Raw genomic sequence first — 17,548 nt, forward strand, 5'->3', positions numbered from 1 at the left:
GTAATTTCCCTTCCTGTTTATACACTCCCTTCAAGTACTGGAAGGCCACAATGAGGTCTCCCCGGAGCCTTCTCTTCTCCAAACTAAACAATCTCAGTTCCCTCAACCTTTCCTCATAGCAGAGGTGCTCCAGCCCTCTGATCATCTTAGTGCCCTCCTCTGGACCCACTCCAAGAGCTTCCTGTACTGGGTGCCCCAGGCCTGGACACAGTATTCCAGATGAGTACTAAGCCCAATAAGTTTTCTGAAGGTGGCAAGTACAGGAGTGTGCCAGAGAACAGGAAATGTAAGAAGGAGAGGAGGAGATGGCTGCAGACTTCAGAGACCTTGGGTAGATGGACTAAAATTCTAAGAAACTCGTCAAAAAAGTGTAAGTTCTATCTACCTAAATAAATAAATAAATAAACAAAGGGGGAAGGGACTTACCAAGAAATAGACTTTCATTAGCAATCGACTGTTACGGCAAGGGATAAAGTATGATATGATACCAAAGTGAAAGATACAAAAGATACAAATTAACTTGCAATGCTGTTATGTTGCACCTCTTTCCTTCTTGATTTCTTTTTTTTCCCCCATTTGTGCTCACTCTTCCTAGCATGATATTGAGGCACGTTAGGGTGTTTAAACGTACCACCGTTGAGACCCAAAGTTCAAATTTTGCACTCCCCTGAGCTCACTGACCTGGTGAGACTTCCAAGTTTGGGTGTGAGCCGTATTTAAGACGCAGTACTACTAACAGTGCAGTCATAGCCTTTACTTTCCAGTGGTTGTCTCAGCTGTACTAGTCTCTTTGGTGACATATTGAATGTCTTTTTTCAAGCAACGACAGAGATTAGTGATTAAAATATTTGCTCTTGAGAACAAAGAGAAAGAGAAATATGTATGATGCAGCAGGCCATCCTCCCCTCGCTGGACTTCAAGGCACGCAACTTGAGACAAACTTTTATAAAATGCAGTCCTGTAATTCAGTTCCTAAACCAAAAGCAGCCTTATTTAAAAGACAAAAATAAAAAAGCACTTGCAAATCCACTTGAAATCCATGGGATTTATGCCTGGATAGCATTTCTGTGCATTGAATTGCTTTCTTTTTAGTGCTCAGATAAAGATTCTGGAGTCTACCTTCATGCACTTAGGTATGTAAAATATGGACCTGCAGATTTTTGTATTGACTTTATGAGCAGTTGTCCCTAAATTGCTTATTGGATGTCAAATATATTTATTTTACGCTGTCTTCACATTTTCAGTCTGTATGATCAGATTTTTGTATTGACAGTGCCTAACAAGATCATCAAAGTTTATTAGGGATGCAGCTAGTTGGAGTCAGCTGCAGCATGGTGAAGCAGAGGAGTGAGTATTTAATGTAATCAGGCTGTGTGTGCCTGCAGACATGATCATCAGTAAATAAATTAAGCGTTGACTTTTAAATTGTAATCTTTAGGTTAGATGCTTGCTCACACCCAGCTTCTCATATGTAACTTGTATTTTGCTGTCTATGAATGCAGTACCCTGTCTCTAAGGAGGTCTAAGCTCAGAAACTGATATCTTGAGTGACTGCATGGGGCTGGATAGCCTGGCATTATCTTGTTATGCTGAATAAATGTACACTCTCAGCCTTTCCCTCAAGGGCATGATCCTTCTCTGGGCATGCCCATTTTTCACTACCATCCTTTTTCTGGCTGCAGTGAACATGCTTTTTACTTGTAAAGTGAAGGGAAGTTGGGAGACCTTCTCCATTTGCACAGTGCTTTTTCTATACACCCATTTTGAGTATCCTGTTAAAATGTTACCTTCCAAATGTTGTGTTATCAGATGGCCATGACTTTCTCCTAGGAACAGTTTACTGGGCTTCTATCATAGACAACAAGAACAAAAAAAAAGATCAACAAAAGCTCTGAGAATAGCTTCAGTGCTTGGGATAAATATGAATGAATTCTGGTGTGAAATGTACTTGAAAGCATCTCATCCAGAACAAACCAGTACTTTAGTGGGGCAACTTTGAATTTGTTTGGTGCACCATTCTTTTGAAAGGATGGAACGAGACTTCAGAACTGTTGTGCTTAAATCTATCAGGCTTAATAGAACCACAGAATCACTAGCATTGAAGAACTCCAGAACTCCACCATGCTCACTAACCACATCCTTCAGTGCCACATGCACGTGGTTCTTGTCCAGAAACAGTGACTCCACCACACCCCTGGGCGGCCTGTGCCATTGCATCGCCACTCCTTCTGAGAAGAAATGTTTCCTAAAGTCCAGCCTGAACTCCATCTGTTACAACCTGAGGCCATTCACTCTCTTCCTATCTTCCTGTTAGCTGAGAGAAGATGCTGACTTCCACCTTGCTACCTCCTTTTAGGCAGTTGTAGAGAGCAATAAGGTCTCCCTTGAGCCTCCTCTTCTAATACTTTAGACTCAAAAGATCCACAGCTGGATATGAGCAATTCCCAGTCAGAATAGTCAGAGTTGTGGTTGGCCTTGTGATTGTCTTTTGAGAGTAGTTACTCTGATTTACCGTGTCATTTACTGGTTCATTTCCTGGTCCAGTGTTCCAAGAACATAGTTGTAGTGCTTTATGCCTATGTTTTGATCTGTTTCTTAACTTGGTACTAGCCATTCATATGGTGTTCCAACTTTATAGCTAACATTTCTGAAAAAAAAAAATCTATTTTAGCATCACCAGGAATAATGATTTTCTGTGCATTTGTTACATGTAGCACTCAAGAAAAACATTATTTTTGCATTTTTCCTTTAGCTCTTCTGTGCAGACATAAGTATTCAAATCATGCCAAGACCCAGAAGCTGAAATGTATCTGGACATATTTTTGAAATAGAGTTCAGAACTGAAAAAATTCTGTTTAAGCAGCTAAATGATTTGTTTGATTTTCCTTTCTCTTAGCTCATATCCAGTTACTCTAGCAACTGAATAGCCACCCTGGTGGGGAATTATCTATCATTCCCCACAGTGTTTTATCGTACATATAATCTGCACAGAGACTCACTATGCTCGAATGAAATAGCCAGATTTTGAAAACTGTTCGGAATCCAAATGTTGCTGAAAGAACAATAGGGAGATTAAAAACAAAAGAAAACAAGAAAACATTTTGTTTTCTTTTACTTGTCCAGGCAGGAGGAGTGTACATTTTAAAGTGTAGCTTACATGGTTTTTACAAGAGGATTTAGAAAATCTGGCCTGCTTATGATAAGCCTGAGCTTGATTACAATCTCATATGAAAGGAGAGAAGGCTTTTTGGAAATAATATAATTTGTCTTGCATTACTGACCTGTCGTGAGCACTGTGCTAGTAAAAAAGCAAATCTGAGTCCAAGGGAATGGATGTTATTGTTGTGGCTTCTATTACCACTCACCAAACTGTTGGTCACAATTTTGCATGGCAAGTTGTGCACATATGCATACTGGCAAGCATGCCTAATACATTCTGGTCTTCAGACTCTTGAAAGGCTTATGCCTTCCTAAGTTAAAAAAAAAAAAGTACCTCCTGGAATTTCAGCTGAAAGCATGTAGTTGTGTGATAATATTTTGCAGGTTTCCTGTTTAATTTGTTCAATGTGTTGAGCTTCCACGGAGATTAACTACACAATCAAACACTGAGGGTGAGGAGATTGCTGTGCTTTGCCAAACTCACCAAAGTCCAGAGAGAAGTTATCTCTAGCCAGTGTGTCTTTTGTCGGGTGAATATGGAAAATTGTGTTCCTTATCTGCAATGATATAATGCAGGCCAGTAGATAGACATTTCTGAGTAGGAAAAAAAAAAAAAACAAAGCTAAAAATGACAGGCATTCAAGCCACCAAAACAAGCAGAGATCTAGAGCTGGCATGCTTTAGTCTGTCATGCCCTCCCAACAGCACTGGATCTCGCCAATGGGAGTGCCAGTTTGGTAGGGCTTGCCACAGTGAGAACTCCTCTGGTTGCTACCATCCCAATGCTTTCCTAGAAACCCTATCCAATCTGGGAAGTGCATGGAAAGTTGTAGGAAGTGTGAAAGCTGTGGGGTTGTATTCGGGAGCCTTTCTGTATGTCTGATTGACTCGTAGACATGAGGTCCCCCTCGGGTTCCGGCACATTTCCAGCACAAGCAGTACATACCGTGAATCCTGCCACACCTTTCATTCAAGCAGTGCCAATTTCAGGGTGATAGTTTCCAGTGTCCCTCTTCATGATCTGTTTATTTTCTTTATTCTCTGGCCCTTGTCATTTCATGATTGATGGCACATGGGAGACTTCTGCAGCCACAGTACCGCAGTGACTTTCAATGGCACTGTCCAAAACTCATTCTGCAGTAAATGCTGCAAGTCCCTTTTTGATATGGAGATTGTATTTTGACCAAGCCACCCTGTCCCAGATGGCATCTTATCTTCGATGCATGTGCAGGAGACTCAGAAGGTACTTTCCTTGCCCCTTCTGCCTGTCTCCCCCCAGCCTCACTCAGAACACAAGGCCTGGTGGTGGATGGAGCTGTGCTCCATGACAGGTGGCAAGATGGGGTGGAGAGGAGCCCAGCTGTCAGGAGACAGGCTCAGGGACTGAGTGGAAAGGGATGGGGAGATGAGGAGGGAGCTGCCTGTTGAGGAGCAGTATCTGGTTGTCACCGTAAATATTCTTGCCTCCATTGCAGTCGTTTTTATCCCTCAGACAAGGTCCTGTCTTACCAGATCCAGAGAAGCTGGCACAAGCTGTGACAAAATTCAACTACCTCTTGCAACAGTGCGAACCATGGCTGATCTCAATCCATACACACAATGCTGTAGTTTTATCAGCACGAGCTGTCTTGTATGCCTGGCAGGTCTGATTAGCTTTTGTAAAACTGCAGCTGAAAGGAAACAAACATAGAGTGAGTGAAAAGAAAGGAGGGGGGGGGAACACCAGACTTTTCTGTCATGTCTGTGAACAGCTTTTACTGCTTTCCCTGGAGAGCTGCATGCTTGGACAGCGAGTTACTGTGAATTAGTGAGGGTCACTGCCATTGATTAAATCCTCTTTTATGTTTCCTGGTAACTCCTGAATTATGGCAAGAGTTGAGCATATTAATTTAACACTTTTTTTTCGTTGACAGTTCTTAAGGAGAAAAAAAATCTGCAAGTCATTTTGTGCAGATAATATTGAATTAAAATAAAAATCAGGAACAAAATCTCTCTTTTATTCCCAGTTTTACCTTGCTAGGTTGACAGGAAAATCAATAACCAGCCAAAGCCTTTAGTACAAAAAGATTTGAGCCTTGCAATCATGGTTATCCTCTTTATTTATATAAGATATGTAATAGAGGTATAACAAGTGAAATATATTCAGATAAGAAATATTACTCTTTATTTCATACCTCGTTTCTCCTGTAGCGACAAAGGACTATAACCTTAAGTGTTAAGTGAATGAAGCTATCAGTGCAGTCTCAGTTGTAAAGGTTTTAATTAATGCTAGTTATTTTTGTTGGAAAATTTAAAAGTAGATATTTTTCAAAATTCTTCCTCTCTTTTGGGTAAATATCTGAATATTTACACGTGTGCATGTGTAGATGTTTGTGGATGAACACATACATGCACAGTTACATTCACTCACAAAAGAATACATATTTAAGCGTACTGATATCCAAATGGCACGTGGGCACTGTTTCTTCCAGAAGTAAAAATTGTTTAGGTAGAATTTTGGGAATGTTTAGGAATTTCCTGAATTGTCCAAATGTGAAGGAATGGAAATCAACATACAAGATCCATCACTCCATCACTCACTTGGCCTGTTGAAGTGCCTGAGATGCTCTGTCCCTGCCCTGGGCCACGTGCCTGCCCCTTGTATCTTCCATTCTGGTGGCTTGACAGCTACACTTCAGTGGCTCTGTTACTGTAGGCCCCATTTCCCTTTCCACCGCTCTTCAGGCCACTCTGCTCTGGGCCCAGTGTCCAAGGAAATCAGATTTCCCCTGGCTTCCCTGCGCTGTCCTGTGCTGAGATCAGAAAGTTTGCCTTACGTGCAGGACAGGCATTGCTGCTGTCTGTGGCAGACAAACACACAGAGAGCATGCACACTGCATCACTTCATACCCATCTTTCGGAATTAAGGCTGTGATGGTGCTGCTTGATATTTGACTAATTGGAATAATAATGAAGGGCAAGTGACGTCAGCAAGTCTCCATGATTACACAGAGCTGTAAACATCAAAACATAATCAAGCATGCTCCTGGGTATTAAACATTTTCTTATACAAGACTGTACAGGAGACCTGTTGGCATCATGCTGAGAGCTCCTCATCTGCATGTTGTGGATAATCACATGGCCATAGTGGCCGTTCATTTTCTCAGACAGCATTGCAGCTGTCTAAAAATCAAAGAACAGTACTACTCTTTGATAGAGGTGCTGCACTGTAATACCAGCTCCCTGAAAGTACAGGCTAACAACTGCACACGGCTGAGCTGAAGAAGACTTACATGCTGTCACCCATTAGCTGACCAGCTGTAGCTTCCCATAAGAGCAATTGCATGGTAAAGGTGTTGTCTTGAGCCTCAGGGGAAATAAGTGGTTTACTTTGCTACAGGAGCTTGGTGAAGGCTGCTTTGCAGCTAATGTGTGAGGCCACATGAAGAGTTGCGATTCCCAGAGGCACTACATCTTCACGCGAAGCTTGTGCTCAAGGACCAGTACTGGTTGCAGAGTTATTAGAGGTCTCTATTTTAAGAAGTCGTAAATGGTTTGATGTGCCTACATGAGAAACACTTGCAACAACATAGCTTATAACTGAGATGCATCAGCTGGAGCCCACCAGTGTTTGGGAGCTGTTGGCTGAGTGTTATCAATGCAGTGTCCCCTTCTGGGTCCAAAATATCCTTAATTGATATTGATTCTCTTGATGGGCTTCCAAGACCATCGACTCTTGCCTCAGGGAAAGGATATAGCCAAGCTGAGGTTTGAGCTAGGTGTATAATGTGGGTTATAATGTTTGGCTGGAGCAGGAGCCTTTCCCTCTCAGGGAAGCTGTTGAGCTTGTATTTACGCTTTTAGCTCTCTGTCACTTAAGTTGCACCTGGAGCCTTTCGATAGCCACTGACTCATAGCAGTCAAAATTAATAACACATCAAGAGGCCCTCCATCTGTGTTATCTACCAAGTCTGTATGGGGCAGTGTGTGTCTACGTTAGGTGCACACAATCAATTAAGTGTTGTGAGTGCTTCATACCGTATTTAGAAGCAACACTTTAGCTCTCTGTCAGAATACATATGGCCTGCAGGATTGTCGTGTAGGACTCATGTAAGAATAAACTAGAGTGTCATTAGATCCTTCTCCTTTTACTTCAATGTGTATGATGCACAAATTACCCTTATTTATCATGTTTTGGTGCAGAAGCATTTCCTATCTGGTTGAGGTTTTGCTGTCTGTGGCTTGCCCATATCTGCTGTGGTTAACTTAACACTGTTTTCCTTTTTGAGAACAGCCTAATCACCATCTCTTTCTTTTATTTCTTTAGCGGTGCCTCCCAAATTGAAGGAAATGAAAAACCAAGAGGTTGCTGTGGGTCAGAAGCTAGTGCTACGGTGTGAAACCACTTCAGAGTATCCTGCGCTCAGATTCAAATGGTTAAAGAACGGGAAGGAAATAACAAAAAAAAACAGACCTGAAAATGTCAAGATTCCTAAAAAACAAAAGTAAGTACAGAGACACATCTTGCCATTGGGGCTGGGAGGGATGGGGAAAAGGCTGTCCAAAAGAAAGCAAGCACTGAAAGTATTAACTGCAGTATCACAAAGGTAAAGTCTATGAGTTACAAAAGGAACTTTAAGGAAGCAGACGCTGACATCATGTTTTTTTGAATGTATGGATAAAGTGGTAGTATGGCATAAATATTTCATAAATAATTTTTCCTTTCCAATGCATGTTTCTGTCCTGATAGCCAAAGGCTATCTTTTTAACCAGCAAGCCTTGGAGACAGGCCATTTTAAAACTACCAATGAGAACAGAAATACCTTATGTTTGTTGTCTAAAGTCCAAGAACATTTAAAGTCATCAGAGCAATGTAGATTTGAAAATATTTTTGAGATTTGGTTTGCAAGCAATATAGTTCTGAAGAAGAATACTTTCTGCAGTGGCACCAGGTGTGATATTCAAGCCTGCAGCAGTCCTTCATTAGAGGCATTCCAGCAATATGCAGAAAAGGCACAAGTCTAGCAGATGCCATGTGATTAGCACAGTTTGCAAATCTCTTTTTGCCTGGTGGAAAGTGTCCCCAGTACATAACTGTTAATCAGTGCCAAAGGATTGATAGTGCCTTTTCTCTGCAGGGAAGGCAGAAGAAGCTACACAATGCATTTTTTGCATCGATGATGGAAAAGACTTTTGCTGTGTGGTCACGACTTTATTGGTTATGTTTAGAAGTTTTGATTATGGCTGCTCCTTCATCGAAAGGAGTCATGAAATCTGAAACCAGCCCACCAACTCTCACTTCTGCTATCAGTATAGAGGAGTGCAGCTTGCTGCAGTGGTCTTTGCCTTCTCTTCATATGAGGATTTGGGCTAGGCTCTACAATAGGTCTTTTCCTCTTAGATGTTAAGTGCCCACATACTTCACCAAATCCCATCTTGCTAGGCAAAACAGCATCGAAAATCAAAGAGGCACTTGACCTTCCAGACTTGTTCAGGTTGAAAACCAGATGCCCTGACTTCCCCCATGGTTTCTTATGCTCCAGCAAAAGGTTGATGAAATACGGAGGGGTCCAGAGCAGCATCACTGCAGCCCATGTGCTACAGTAGCACAGACAGCAAAAAGGAACTGGTGATGTCTCTTTCCAGCATTTGTCAAATGGAGCCATTCCAGGTGGCAGGTAGCCTGGCAAACTGTCTGAACCCATTTGCCGTATGTCTCTGTCAGAGTTGTGTTGTCATTCTAGTCTGCACAGAAAATATTCAGATCAGAGCCTGGTCCTCAGGAGAGCGCTGTCTGTGAGGGGCAAAGTGTTTTTCCTTCTGTTACATTTTGGCTAATGTTTATCGATAAAATTCGCTGTGTCTGGGATTTCACCTCCTGGGGCTTTGTCAGGGAGGCACCATTGGATCAGTGACTATCTTGGCTTCTACCAAGTACTGGGAGATGGTGGAGACAGCATGAAATGGTTTTTAAAACCCATAGGTCTTCTAGAATGATCCCAGCATCTCTCAAAGTTTTGTGGAAAAGAAAGGGGGAAAGGGAGGGGGAGGGGGAAAGAAAGGAGTTGGCAGAAGGGACACTATCTAACAGCCACTTATTAGAGCGTACACGTGGAACACTGAAGTCTATTTTTCAGGTTTATATGTGAAAACACATTTAAAATTCCCTAAAAGATACATAGCACACAGAAAAGGAATAAAAGAAAAAAGTTGCCTCCTGGAAAGTGGAGATCTGATTTCCTTGTCCTTCGCTGTAAGTGGGCAGAGTGCAGACTTAGATTTCACACATGTGCTACCCCAGCCAAGGATATCACTCATCCTTAGAATTTCTGTCTCCGTTTTGTGTTTTAAAACTGAGATTTCTGCATGGAACACAGAAGCCTTTCTGCTCACAGATGTGAAAATCACTAGATATAGAATGCGAAAAGGGAGAAGACAAGGGTTGCCTTTGAAAATTTTGCTTTTGCTGATATCTGAAGGATTTTCCTTACATTTTTGCTTTTAAATTTTATCTTGGGGACATATCAGTATTTTGCCTTTTTTTTTTCTTTTGCTGTTTGCATGTTCTTCCAGCATAGAGTGGGTGTGAACAGCCCTAGAGGAGATAGATATGTAGAAAGAAAGTGGGACAGGTACGTGCTCTAAATTTAGAGGAAAATGGAAGAAGAGGTGGTAAAAAAGTGAATGTATAAGAGGATGTACATATTACAGTAAACAAATACACATTAAAAAAATCCTGTTCCAAATGAAAAAAAGGAAATAAATCAGGAATATCATTGATCAAAGTGGAGTTTTTCCATTTTTTCTATATATTTATTTTTCCTGACAACACACACTGATAAATGTTTGTCCTGTGCTGTACTATTGTGCTGTACTACTGTGTACCTGTGCTGCACTACTATGCATGTACCACACTGTTACTACAGGTATTTTAATGTGAATTCTTTTCTACTGTGAAGTGTAGGAAAATCATCAATGAAGGCTGGAGTAGTAGTGGAGCTACCTGGGATTAACGTCCACTTTGGGGGTCAAATGTCTACATAAAAACAGGGTATATTCTGCAGCACCATTGTTAGCACACAGGGTAACACAGTCTTGACTCCTTCAATCCAAACGTTTGAGAATAATATTTTATATACATTTATGAAAACTTTGCTGATTTTTATGTAGTGTCTGAGAGACAGAAGTGATTTTTTATATTTCCATGGTTTACAAAAAATCAGCTTTGTGCCATCATTGTGTGGCGGTAAAACAAAACTTGTTCATTGTGGGGAGAAAATAAATGTGTTTGAGCACTGGATATTTAGCATGAGATTTTTTAACAAACTGCAAAAATTTCTAAAAGAATTATGAAGTTTCTAGCTTAGAAACAGAAAATGGAGACCTTAGCTTCTGGAGCAGGCATGGAAAATATGCTGCTTGATATTTTTGAATACATTTGCCCAGGGTGAGTGCTACTGCTTCACAAAATCTGCAGAAGTGGAGCAGATGCTGACTGCATTTTCCTAGATTTTTGAGAGTTTAGAAGACTCTTTGACAGTGCAGGTTTCCTCTAGACTTATCTTTCTGAAGACTGGCCCTTCACGTAAAATGAGCTCCAGGGATCACTCCACTGAGCTCACTAGGATGATTCTAGGGTGGTTGATTCAGAAGATGCAGGATCAAACATTCAGTGACATTACAGTGCAGCAGATGAATCACACTAGATGCGTGTGCCCCTTCTTGTCCCACTGGAAAGTCCAGAGAAACTAAGAATTTAAAATTTGGTGAAAGGTACTTAAATACTCAATTTTTACCCTAAATTTGTCATGGAGTAACAGTGTACACCCAGTGAGTTTCTGCTGCTCTTAGGACTGTACATGGTTCAGTATGCCATCTTCTATTGATGGATCTGTACAAGTTTAAGCTATTTCTTTATGTCAGTGTAGACACAGTAAAATCTAAGCACCACGCAAGGCCTTTTCACTTGCTGTTCAAGCATTTCTGCTCATCTGCTTTTACTGACAATGTTTCATTTTATTTCTCTGCATCTCAAACGCATGTGAAGACCTCACAGTTCTGTGTTGGGTAGTATCCTGTACAGAGTCAGGCTCTCTTCATTACATAAATTACAGGATTTTGGGGCAGGAGCTGATGGCTTTGGATAGAGCAGTGCGTGAGAAAACTTTATGTACAAGTGCCCTGTATCTTGGGTTTCATCCAAGCTTAGCCTGGATATTTGTTCGCAGACAGGCAATTCTGGATGACAGATGGAGCCTGGAAGCAAAATGAATTCAAGCAGTCAGATAAGGTGGGCTGAGACTGTATTCTGCAATGTATTTTTTCTCTTTCATGTATGAATATAAGATCTGCAGTGCCATAGTACTGATGGACAAAAGATGTAGCAGAGCGAACTGTGGAGGGAGAGGCATTTTTTGGTGTAGCATGGTATAGACCGACAACAGAACAAGCATTTAGGTATAAAATCCCTTATCAATTACTTTAAGCGAGTTCTGCTGGAGCGCCATATTGCTATAAAGGGTTGTTTCATTTACAGCCATTCATGAGTCATCTTCTGCTCTGTCTGTTTTGAATTCTGTCATAATATGTCTTGATAATATCCTTACAGCTATAAATATTCGTTTGATGTCTTGTTCTTGAAGAATTTTTCTATGAATAAGACAAAATTTGGATTGTTAAAAGTAAATTTGTAAGCCATATGGTTGTTTTACCTATTTTAATCTCATCCTAAAGTTATAAAAGGAAGCCTCACTTCCTTAACTTTCTTCGTAGGTGTCATGTAAAATGAAGAGAATAAAAAAAATGTATAGGGTAAACAGAGTTACTGCTTCTAAAAGCCAAGAGTGCCATGAAGGATGTTTGCATCAATATTACTTAATGTCATAGAGAGGAAAAGAGACTGCAGCAGACACACAATGAGAGCCTAAATAAAAGTGATATCGCTGCAGCTGTGCTTGCTTATCAAAGTGAGGTCCCTAAAGAGTGGAGTCTGCTTATATTTTCTCTTGAAATACCCTGAAGCTACAGCCTGCTCTCCTTATAGACAAATGTCTGCTAGAGTAGCTGAAAGATAACCCATGGGATATAGGAAATATCACATGTCCATGCAAGCTGTTAGATGGTATAGACTACTTCCAGGACAGGTCTTCAAGAGTTAAGGGGAGGTGTGTGAATAGGTGGCAGGAAGTTAAATAGCAGGCTGTTTTTACTGTGGTGCTAAGTGTAGCTGTTAGATGCAAAATTCCATCCAAAGAGACAGTAGCTTCTGTCGGTATCTTTTCCCCTTGTACTCACTCACTCACTCACTGTTGCCACCAGCTGGAGTCTTCTCTTACATGCTATCTGAAATGCAGTGAGGTATTCAGCCCAGTAAATTAATCCAATATTGGGAACCTGAGAAAAGTCTCCAAACTGTCAACTATTCAGTTGTTTACCTTTGAAACAAACCATAGCAAACTGATAATCCTAGGTTGGCTGCTGCCTCTTCTTGGAAGGCCAGTAGCCTCAGGAAAGTAGCTTTTTTTTTCACGGCATGACAGGAAATGCTTGTGATGTAGGTTTCAAGTAGAGTTGGGGATTCCTGCTGGCGCAGTGGTCACATCCCATGAGGGCTATGGTGCTGAATCCTCAATGTTAGGACATTTGCATAGAGGCAGGAAAGGCTGAGATGCTTATAAGCAATGGATGGGATGGTTGACTGTAACGAAGGGAGAGATGGCTCAGAAGGGCGCACTGGAAGCAGTGCTGAGTATTTTGATTGCTCTAGAAGCACTGCTGCTACAAAGACTAATCTTTGGTGTGAACCCAGCCCTGCTCAATGGTTCCCAGAAGGAGTAACCAGCTGTAAAGTCTGAATGAAGAGTCGGAAAATGTGGCTGTGCTAAAGCAAAGCAGCTCCCCAGATACTGATTTGCTCAGTACCTGTTGGTGTGACTAAGAGATTTTAGACTCAAGAACCTCTGCCCCTTGGGGGGGTAGTCCATAGTGTTAGGATAGGCTAACATAGGTAAGCCTGTGTTCATGCGCTCCACTAAGCAACTATTCTGTGGATAAATGAAGGGGCTTTACTACAGGCAAAAACTTCCACAAAGCACTTATTTTAAACAGAAACTAGAAACACTGGTAATTTGTATATTTTCCCCAAGCTAGTCATTCTCTGCAGTCTTAGTAATGGGATTATTGACATCACGAGTTGGGGACCCCTTGAATGACACCAGAGCATGTTCTTACCAAATTAATGAGCAGGCAGGAGTTCTGCATTTTGAAATCTAATCTCAAAACCTTGGAGACTGATTAAATTACGTCTCTGAGCCAGGAACAAATTGTAGCTTCATGCAAATTGTGCTCCTGCCCATAATTTTTTGTTAGTGCTGGAGAATGATTTACTATTGGGGTTTCAGAGGTTGTTGAAGAGAGTGGTGTGTCCTAATCTCATGATTATTTAGTCAAATGTTGGAAGCTACAGTACTTACCCAGAACTCTGCTACTGGCAATGTGAACCTGTAGAAAAGAGTAATTTATTTTAAAATTACACCCATCTCCATGGCATCAGAATAGACAACAATTTAGTTGAGGAAGGAAGGCTATTTTACAGAGATTTCCTTCAAGAACAAAGCCTCCTCTCAAGCAGAAAAGCATAAAGAAGCATCTTTAATTGAGTTCATTGATATGCCTGTTCTCCAGCATCTTGTAGAAGAGAGATTTTTTTTTACTGTCTTCCCTTCTTTCCAACCTGGTTAGTATTAATCTGTCAGAGTATAAGAATGGAAAATAAGAATCGGTTGAGGGTAAAAGTGCATTAGTTGATGCAGTGACTGTTACTCCAATAAAGGACGCTTACATGCTTTTTGTCATTTCACAGGAAATACTCTGAGCTTCATATTTATAGAGCCACGTTGGCTGACGCTGGGGAGTACGCATGCAGAGTGAGCAGCAAACTAGGGAATGACAGTACTAAAGCCAGTGTTATCATCACAGACACCAATGGTAAGGCTTGGCTCTTTATTTTGCTATTGTGTTCAGAAAGACCTTGACTTTTCTGTTATTAGGGCAAAAGAGTCCCAAGGAGGAGGAAGACGTGCAAGTGAAATGGAAGCAGAAATGCTGAAATCTATTACTTGTGCTGAGAAAATGAAGCACCTCTGTCATTGAGATGCTTGGCTTTCCTTACTCGGTCAAATAAGATGTGTCCTCTGGATCTCCTGTGGCTTTTTCTGTGATAGACTTCCCAACATGAAGTTAAAGTCACAGTCTAAATAGATGAGATGGGAAGATAATGAAGGAAAGGAAATATTTTAATTCTTGTGATATGTGTGAATAGGAGAGTCATGAGAGTCCTGTAGAGGAGCTTTCATTTACCATAAACAAGTCTTAATTTCACTTCTAAACTAGAGCTTCCCTTCTTCTCTTCCATTTGCATGATTCTGATTGCCACAAGTTTTCCTTCCACTGATTTTGATAGCTTTCGGGTTTTTTTTCATGATTTCCACCATAGTAAAGACAAAAGCATATTATTCAAAGGCAGGAATGTACCTTAAGGCACCTTCATGTGATGCATTTTAAACTTTTTTCAGGAGGAATAGAGATTCTTAGTTACCTGAACAATTTTAAATTATTATAGATTTGTTAATTGTTTTTGCAGAGCTCCTTCACTTCGTTTCACTGATAGTTCTGAATGCTCCTTGCAGGATTTAAGAAGTGTTTTCTTGTACATAAATGTTTTAACAGTACTGTTTCTCCTTGCACGTGCTTTGAAGGTGGTGGTTCAGCTGAAATGCTCTTTCTTAACAGTGGCATTATCTAATGTGGTTCTGATAATTCAAACTCCTGTGTCTAGCTCATGGTGAAGTATCAAAGAAACACAGTGTCATTAGCAAAGGAAGCATACATTATGCGTGTACATAAGATGAGTTTGAAGCTGATATTCCAACGGGAATTACGCAGTGGTGCTTTTTCTGTTCCACATTGTGCCCCAAAGCAGGATGTAGGCATTTCAATAAATAGGAAAACAAATGTAAACTTTTGCCAATCGGATTTGTCTTTGGATATCTGCTGTTTTGTGGTCACATGGTGATTGCTTGGCTGTATTCACATTGTGTATTTGCTATTCTAATTCATTAACTGAAGAATCCCAAGTGCTAAGATTTCACATAAGCTGTCTGGTATTATAGTCATGATCAGATGTCAGGAGACTCATATAAAAGATCAAGTGTTATTTACTGGAATGTTATTAGGAGCAAAAATGTGTAGGTGTTTCTGTGCAGCTTAGTAAATGCTCTTGGTTTCCATGAACACAATTTTTGATTGCTCACAAGCTGCTTACATGGAAAGCTCCTATACTGTTTCCAAGGAACTGGAGTTTCCAAAACTCTGCTGTAGGCACCGTGCCTGGGCAGTGGTACAAATAAACACAAAAAATGTGTGGGCATCCTCCATTACTTCCTCAGAGAAGGAATGGTGACCTATGTGGGGAAGGATTTAATTCCTACTTTGTGACATAAATTTTTGAACTTCCCTTTGGGCTGTCCTGAATGACAGCAAAACACTTCTACTGCAAAGAATCAGGAGCCTGGATTTGAATGAGAACATTTGCAGGCAAACTTTTCAGTGTAAATTTGTAACCGATATGTTAGAATTTGTCTAATCTTGTTGTGAAACATAAGTTGTTTAAAACACCATCATGCATGCAAACAGGGAAAAATTGGATCCAACCTAAACGTAGCAGCTGGCTCTTTTCAGTGAAGATCTGAACTGGAAACGCAGTGATATCTGAACTGAAACATCTCAGTGACATTTGATAACCTAGAATCAGGCATGGCAGCCTTCACTGGATGATTAAATCAATCATGCATATTTGGTTGCCGCACATACATTTGAGCCCCCTTTGCTTACTGTTTCTTATAAATTACCAGTAAAATAGTTCCTATTTTTTTCTGCTAAGCTTGGTATTTTCCACCTGGAGTTGAAGAACAGCATGGGCAACATCTAGTGACTTAAGAGCAATGGATCCCTAAGGCCTCAGAGGGCAACATCTGCTTTCCAAACAGGGACAGACCCCCTGCACTGTTGACCTCCTCACCCCTTCTTCCACCACATTCCATGACCTCTTCCCCTTGCTGGCTTAATGACTGATTTGGGATCCAAACTTGGTAATGAGCCCTGAAGGATAGTCATTATTCAGGTCCCGTATATGTGTGGTCCTGCTCTTTTATGGAGGGAGAAGGAAAGAAAGGAATCAACTTAAAAAAAAAAAAAAAAAAAAAAAAAAGGCTCTTATAAATTTCCTGCCATTGGGATTTTAGGGAAGACTTTGGGGTCCTGGACAACACAGGAGCCAGCTGTAGAAAACTGCAATGTGGACCCCTGAGAAGGGTGAACTTCTTCAGGGTAGACAGAATGGTTGTTGGTAATCTGTGAACCTTACCTTTAATTAAGCACGTCGTATGCACCGTTGGCACCTGCATACTCACCTGGCCATGCTTGTGAAGTTGCCCCACTGTCCATGAACTATTAGCTCCTCCTTTTCTTTTATGCTGTGTGCTTTGAGACTGAGGGTAAATAAGGGGATGATATTTCTGGAAATCAGGTTTTTCTTTCTACTAAGATATTATTACTTTTCAATGTAAAAATCCTGGGGTTAATTCCCTACGGTTTTTTTTTTTTTTTTTTTTTTTTTTTGAAAGTTTATCTATTTTGGTTGACATTTTCTTTGCTGTTTTCCCACAAAAGGGAATTCTAGAGATAGATCAAAAGTCTATCTAGCATTGTGCCTTATCTCTAAAATCAACGAGAAATGAATATTAAGAAAAGTTACATGAAGAATAAGGCACAATATGTGACTTTTTTCCCCCGAAAAGAACAGAAAAAAAACACCTTTTGCTGTAAGGCCATGCATCTGAAAATGACCAATTTCTATTCCCTGCACCAAAGCATAAAAAAAATGGGTATTTCTCAATAAACCATCGTAAAAATTTCTCTCTCTTTTTTTTTTTTTTCAATAAGAAAAGCATTTTATTTTTCCTTGATCTAATTCTCAGGAATTATAACACTTTCTTACTTGAACAGTAATAGTGCAATAGCTCAAGTCTTTCTTACTGCTACTGTTATTATTATCATTGCTGTTAATTAAAACTGCCCTACTTGTTCTTATGCAAGTTTTCACTGTAAGTGAACAGACCTACAAACACACATGCAGGATGTGCACTGTGTTTTCCTGTAACATTTCTCACATTTCTCCTTTTAAAGACACATTAAGTCTTGTTTGTAGAGCCACATCTATGGATAAATAATGCAGCAAATGTAAAAATAGGTAGGCAAAATCTGTTTAGCATTCATATGAACAAGTAGTGGGAGCTTTTCTGTTCCCTTTTAAATTTCTAATGAGTATAAGTTGCCCACAGGATATGAGCTG

At 40.4% G+C, this 17,548-nt stretch overlaps 1 protein-coding gene across 6 annotated transcripts in view; it reads left to right on the forward strand.

Moving 5' to 3' along the window:
- NRG1 (neuregulin 1) overlaps nucleotides 1–17,548 on the forward strand; it is a 452,833-nt gene that overhangs the window by 308,641 nt on the left and 126,644 nt on the right. For all 6 annotated transcript variants that reach the window (XM_048931065.1, XM_048931060.1, XM_048931059.1 and 3 more), the window contains exons 2-3: nucleotides 7,466–7,643; nucleotides 14,000–14,124. In XM_048931065.1, the coding sequence (XP_048787022.1) occupies nucleotides 7,489–7,643; nucleotides 14,000–14,124 (280 nt within the window). In that variant the 5' untranslated portion in view covers nucleotides 7,466–7,488. The remainder of the gene's footprint in view (nucleotides 1–7,465; nucleotides 7,644–13,999; nucleotides 14,125–17,548) is intronic.

This window comes from Lagopus muta, chromosome Z, assembly GCF_023343835.1.
Source record: "Lagopus muta isolate bLagMut1 chromosome Z, bLagMut1 primary, whole genome shotgun sequence".
Taxonomy (NCBI): domain Eukaryota; kingdom Metazoa; phylum Chordata; class Aves; order Galliformes; family Phasianidae; genus Lagopus; species Lagopus muta.